We start from the raw sequence: 6,334 nt of genomic DNA on the forward strand, positions 1-6,334 counted from the left end.
AAAAAAAAAAAAGACATTCTCTTACAGAGCACCAATGCAGATGTCTCTTAAACCTCAGCATAGAATCCATTATTTACACATCAAACCTTTAATAACCAATGATATATATATAAAACATTCAAAATTATTTCAAATCTGGCAAAATACATAAGCTTACTTACTTAGAATCTTATTTAAAACCATATTTGCCAACTCTGCTTTACATAAATATTAGGAGCAAAGTAAGACAACCGTTTACACAGTGGAAATAAAAAATAACTCATTGTCCAATAAAACACAAATATAAAGCAAATGTCAACCTAACTTGGTAATAGAGGAGGATGTGACAGGGTTTTTTTTCCCCACCAACACAGCTGTGATTAAACATTCCGAGTCTTACAAATAAACAGTCCTGAGCCAAATTGAACAAGTGGTATTGATATGCAATCCACTGTACTTACAATAAGAATGAAAATAATTTCACTCACATCGTCCACAGCCTTTTGCAGCTGTATGTCATAACGTAACTAAATATGTGAATGGATAAGAAAACGAAAATGAGAATGTACTTTGATTGCATCTTACCCTAAAGGATGTTGACGCATCCATTTGTCATTGTTGATTTAAATATGATACAAACTTGGTTTCCTTTTTCTAAAACTCTTTGAGGCCTAAAAAAAGCTTTTAAAGCCAAGCAATAAATGTGAAGAGCTAATATAAAGTTGCCAACTACCAAGGTTCTACTTTCACACAGATGGCTGATGCAAGCCTGTGGCATGGAATCTGATGCTTCTGACTCCCTCTAGTGGCCACTATCTTGACATTGCAGGTTCAGCTCTGGGGAGGATTGTCTTCTTTGCTGAAGGGCTGTGTCGAGCCAGGCTTTACCCAAGACAAACCCGATGCCTGAGATGCCTTGTGGTGATCCTCAGGTCGTCTCTAGGGCAACAACAACAAATTAAAAGCTGCATAACAAGAATCACCAGATAAAATATGCAGATTAAACTCTCTCCTGCTTCGAAAATGCAAAGTTTTAATTTAGCAAAACTTACCTTGTATGTGAACATCCTCTCTTTTGCTTCTTCATGTACAGCTGGGTTCCATGGGGAAAAACTGAAACCAATGGATCAAAGTGGAGAACCGAACACAAGATAATTTTTCCCTCTTTAGAGTTTTAACAAACACACACACTTTTTTCCTTATTGTGGTCAGCACTAGAATGTGAAATGGACAGTTGACCAACCTTATTGCGTAGGGATCATCGATCTTTGGCTGATCAAAAAGATGACTGTTGCATAGTTTCACACTATCTACCACTTTGCTTTTGAACAACTGCACATCCTTCTCGTAGCTGGGGAAAAAGAAAGAAAAAAAAAAAAGCAAGTGTCAAACTTATTTAGCTAGAAACATCACTTTGCACCGAGTGCTAAAAGACCAGTTTCTTAGTCGAGATTTTAATTTTGTTTTTCTATAAATGACTAACAAGATTTTTTTTTTTTTTTTTTTAAACATTTTCAGAGGAAAAATAAAATATACACACACACACAACAAGTTCCATTAAGGGAAAAAAAAAAGGCAAAAACCAAGAATGTTAAACTCACAGTACAGCAGCCTCTGGGTTGAGTGGGTCTGTGGTGTTAATCTTGTAAAAAACTGTACGTGCATACATCAGGACTTGCCAGATGTGGTTGTGATTCCGTCTACACACACACACACACAGGTGGATGAAGTCAGTAAATGTTTGATTTATTTTAATTCAGTTACATATCGTATATAGAGAGCCAAAAAAATAAAAAAAATAAAAAAAAATTACTGTCGCCCCAAGGTGCTTTATATTGCAGCATAAAGCCCATATAATATTACTTTATGAATTAGTTGGTGTCACTAAGATGATTCCAGTGCAGCAGAGAGAAATACTAAGTTTGTTGAAGAAAACTTGCTAGCAAGCAGGTAATTTGTAAGTTAACTCTGCTTCAGGAACAGATGAGTTTTCCTCTGTTAACAAACAGAGCTGTTAGCTACACCTGCATCATGGAGGAGTGCCAAGATGCCTTTAAATGCAAAACTTGTACTACAGTCCATGCCACTGTCAGTCCTTGCTGAATAGCATAATAAACTTGTTTTTACTGCCTTGTGCGTAGTTCAGTTTTTGATAACGTCGAGAAGCACAGCTAGTCATGGCATATAGTTTTTGGATTTGTGTTACTTTTCAGAATCACGTTTCCTGGTGCATATCTCTCTCTCTCTCATATTTTACACCTGTTCAACTGTATGTTACAGCAAATATCTCAGGCAATCGCATGACAGTAAATCAGTCAGGCATGTAAACCTGGTGACGTGCTGAATTTCAAACCAAACATAAGAATGGGAAAGAAAAGTGATTTAAATGACTTTGAATGACTGGGTGGTAGCATGGGTGTGGGCACCAGACAAACTAGTCTGTTTGTTTAAGAAAATGCTGATCTACTGGGTTTAAAACACAGTCTAAAAATAGAAAACATCAGCAAGTGGCAGCTCTCTGCTGAAAATGCCTTGTAGGCACCAGAAGCCAGAGGCGGCCAGTTTCCTTCCAGGTGATAGAAAAGTAACAGTTACTCAAATAAGCATTTGTTACAACCAAGGTATGCAAAAGAGCACCTCTGTTGAACCTTGAAGCCTACAGCAGCAGCCCACACTGAGCTTGGTGATTCATTTAGTTGCTCAAGTTTTTCCAACCTCCCCCCAATTTCTTCCACTTCAAAATATAATTCGAGAAAAGTAACAAAGCAAAGTACATAAGCAGAAAAATGATAAACCTACCTCCATTTGGTAAAAGCTCTTCTGACATCAAGCTCTCCAGACACAGGGTCAACAAGTGGATGGAAGACTGGTATGTCAAATACTAATTTCTGAAACAAATTGTTTGCACCATTTTTTCTTAAACCATATTTTATGACAGTTTATGTATACATCATTTATGCTGCTACTTCTTATTTATAATGACATACATCTTGCATTTTCCAATGTTTACTCTTTTTAGCTAAATCATGCAATCTCACTTTTTGGTAAGGGGCAAAATATCAAACAAGAACATATTTTTAATACTTACAGGACACTCCCCATCTGGATAATTGTCTGGAATATACACAGTGAACTTGAAGACACCATCCTGGTACAAGCCATGTCTGATGAATATGACACCAAACCACACTAGACAGTGAGAGATGCCATTTTAGAATCACTTATCACTTTTTTTGTCTTTCCCCTGATATATAAAAAGTGATTAATTGCATGAACTTTTAAAAGTGGAATCCTTACTTAGTGCAGACTTGTAGGATGGCTGGACATAAATTCCAGGGAGCTTCTGCTTTATCACTAATGTGCTGCAGGTCACAAGAAAAATCAGAAGGGAAACCAAATAAAAACAATTTAAATGATACTGTGAAACTAGTTTAATACAAAATGTATACAGTGGGTATTTTAAAAACAAGGGCTACCAGCATATTGGAGCATGCCAAGAAATTAACAACAAACTGAAATTTAAATTCTGATACTGGACCAATACTTACAACTCAGCCAGCAGAGAGTACTCCAAGTAAAAAGGGCCATAAGAGGCATGCGTGCCATTGGCAGACTGGATTGGGGTACCCATTGGGGAAGGCTTGGTAATAGGGGCTGCATTCTTAGGAATCGGCGGAAGCTGCTTTCTGCCGAAGGGCATCCGGGCTGGACTGGCCCTCTGCTCCACATGCCCGCTTTGTTCCTCGTTGTCAGATCTCTGCTGTTCAGGATTGAAAACATGACAGGGATCTTAACACATCAAACATTAAAGCCCATGCTATGTGGGAGGGGAAAAAAAAAATCAGAAGGAACCCCCTCAGTCAAATTTAGATAGTGTATATAAATGCTCAAACGGTAGACCTAAGGAGTAATCCGATGGCACAGGGTAGTGACCATGTGCTGTGAGTGACCTCTCAAGTTACACTGCCCATCTGGTTTGTAGCTCGTCAGGGAGCCATGTCTAGACAAGAGCAAGCGTTTTCATGCCTAGCTGTAACGCCATCTTACTGATGACGCAAGGATGATAGGAGGAGTTGCGGTAAAGTGTCACAGTGCACTCTGAACACAAAACAGAAGAATGCTGTTTTGAATGGCAGGATACATCAGGAAGCCATAAGAAACAGTGCAAGAAATGCTTGCAATAAATATTGCACTTAAAAAAAATCACTTAAAAAAAACCCCCCAAAAAACCCCAAAAAAAAAACCCAACAACAACAACAACGACAACAACAAAAAAACAACCCTTGACTGTAGAATGTGTTAAAATGTACCTTCAATGAGACAAACAAGGTCACTCACACCGTTTTCGTCCCTCCTAAATCCCCTCCCCACCACTGTGGGTGCTGGTGGAAATTTAGTCAAGCAGTAGCAAACTTCAACAAACACCACAACACAGAAAGAGTGGAGACTTTATTATAATGTAGTTTTAAATCATATGGTTATAGTTAAACTTCACACAATATAAGCATATTTCCCCCAAAATGAGTGGAAAAACCACACCCTTAGGTCGAGTATGAAAGTTTTCCAGTTTAACAAGATTTGTTAACAACATTAACAATATGAATCCAAGTGGGAACAGGTGCGGGAATCAAGGCTGAGAAAAGACAAAGCTATACATTTTCTCAGTTTGATGTTTGTCCCCTCAAATGTTAAATTATTAGGACTATCGAAATCAAGTTTTGGCAGACAAGTACAGGTTTTATTTATTTTAATCTTAGGAAGTGCAATCAGCAGAAATACAACCTTTGTAACCCATAGTAAGCTCTACTATACTCCAGGTTTAATAGGCAGTCAAAACATTTTATATGTGAAGATTTTAGTTAAAACAAACAAAACTTACTGCACTGTTAAGTCATCAAAAATCTCCTTTGCAAAGCTCATGACTATCATGTGCAGCACATTTTACAGAGAGAGGTTTCCACAGGCTTGTACATATCTGAAAGGCACCTAAGGGCAAGCTTCTGGACACTAAAGTTTGCCATTTTTTCCACAAAAAACACCGAATGGGAATGGCAATGTTTACAGTATGTTTACAGCTTAAAACAAACAAGCAAGCAAACAAAAAACCTCCACAACGTTTACCTTACGACTTGTATTGGTAGACATGCTCCAGAAGGGGTTTAAGTTCATCACTCGTTCAGAGGTTCAGACTGATGTCCCTCTTTTTATGAAGGTCCCACGACAAGTAGTCTCCGGGCCATTCGCTGCCTTGGTGGAAACAGGAAATAAATGCTATAGTTGAAGTCAAACACACACAACCTAAACGCGTATCTCAAAAAATAAAAAAATAAAAACAATAATACTAATCAAGCATCCCATGCAAATTTAGCGAGCATAGCTACTTGCAACCACAAAGTTAACACTAGGACGGGTTGTTTCGGCTAGCTTAGCTTCGTGCTAACCTAGCTGTTTCATTGAAGACGTTTTAAAGCTTGTGTGTCTAACGTTGTTTGTCGGAGCCGTAACAAATTTTAAACTAATGTTCTGATTTTAACCAAATGTATTGTTAAAGTCTCGTTATTTCTGGTACAAGCATGAGCTATCGTGTCATTCACCACAATCTGAGATTACAGTGCTACGTTAGCAAATGTTATGGACCAGGGTGTTGCAGCTGAACGTAACATATTTCTACTTGACAGCTGGATTTTTGGCAACATAAGCTGTCAAAGCATACGACGAGTTAATTTTACCAGATTTACACAGTCTCATTTGTTTTACTTGACTTACCTAACGTCAGCTTTAGGTTTAAGGTTACATTTGACGTTGCTAACAAAACCAGTCTTTAACTGTGGATCTTGCACTTAAGAGAGCTTATTAATTAAACTCACCGTATTTGCTTGAACTGTATAAACGTCCCTTTAAATATTAATAAATGTTAAGGCGTGTCCCACCTTAATTTTCGAAGGAAAGTGCACAGCTGCTCACCATTCCTTTGGTTACCATTCCAGCTAGCTGGCTAACGTAGGTTAGCTAAATAATTTGACAAACACAGAAACCGGAGATCAATCTAACAAATGAAGGGCGTTTTGCTGCTGTACAACGCGTCCTTATTGGTTCATAAGGAAACAAATCTTAGCAGGTGATTTGCTGGTGACTTCGTCACGTGATAGACAGCGTGCCCTTTAACACACAGGCCTCGAATTCAATGGGGACTTGGATGTTTAAAATAATAATAATAATAAATAAATCCACAAATAAATAAATCTAAAAAAATAAAAAAAATCTAGAGAATAATGACATCCGAAAAAACCCCAGAAGAGAGCAGTTCCACCAGCACAAATATTACAGTCTTCTATTTATGGTGACTTGAATTCAA

At 37.8% G+C, this 6,334-nt stretch overlaps 1 protein-coding gene across 6 annotated transcripts in view; it reads right to left on the bottom strand.

The window, feature by feature from the left end:
- Positions 1–6,032, bottom strand: part of aktip (akt interacting protein) — an 8,232-nt gene extending 2,200 nt beyond the window's left edge. Inside the window, exons 1-10 of one of the 6 annotated variants that reach the window (XM_005727647.2) lie at positions 5,910–6,032; positions 5,101–5,222; positions 3,528–3,739; positions 3,277–3,341; positions 3,068–3,168; positions 2,779–2,867; positions 1,581–1,679; positions 1,223–1,330; positions 1,032–1,092; positions 7–918 (exon numbers count right to left, since the gene is read on the bottom strand). In XM_005727647.2, coding sequence (XP_005727704.1) covers positions 811–918; positions 1,032–1,092; positions 1,223–1,330; positions 1,581–1,679; positions 2,779–2,867; positions 3,068–3,168; positions 3,277–3,341; positions 3,528–3,739; positions 5,101–5,148 — 891 coding nt within the window. In that variant the 5' untranslated portion in view covers positions 5,149–5,222; positions 5,910–6,032 and the 3' untranslated portion in view covers positions 7–810. The other 5 variants (XM_005727646.2, XM_005727644.2, XM_005727649.2 and 2 more) reach the window with 5 other exon arrangements.
- Between the last annotated feature and the right edge of the window lie 302 nt (positions 6,033–6,334).

Source organism: Pundamilia nyererei, unplaced genomic scaffold, assembly GCF_000239375.1.
Source record: "Pundamilia nyererei isolate P.nyererei 1_Seehausen unplaced genomic scaffold, PunNye1.0 scaffold00025, whole genome shotgun sequence".
Taxonomy (NCBI): Eukaryota; Metazoa; Chordata; class Actinopteri; order Cichliformes; family Cichlidae; genus Pundamilia; species Pundamilia nyererei.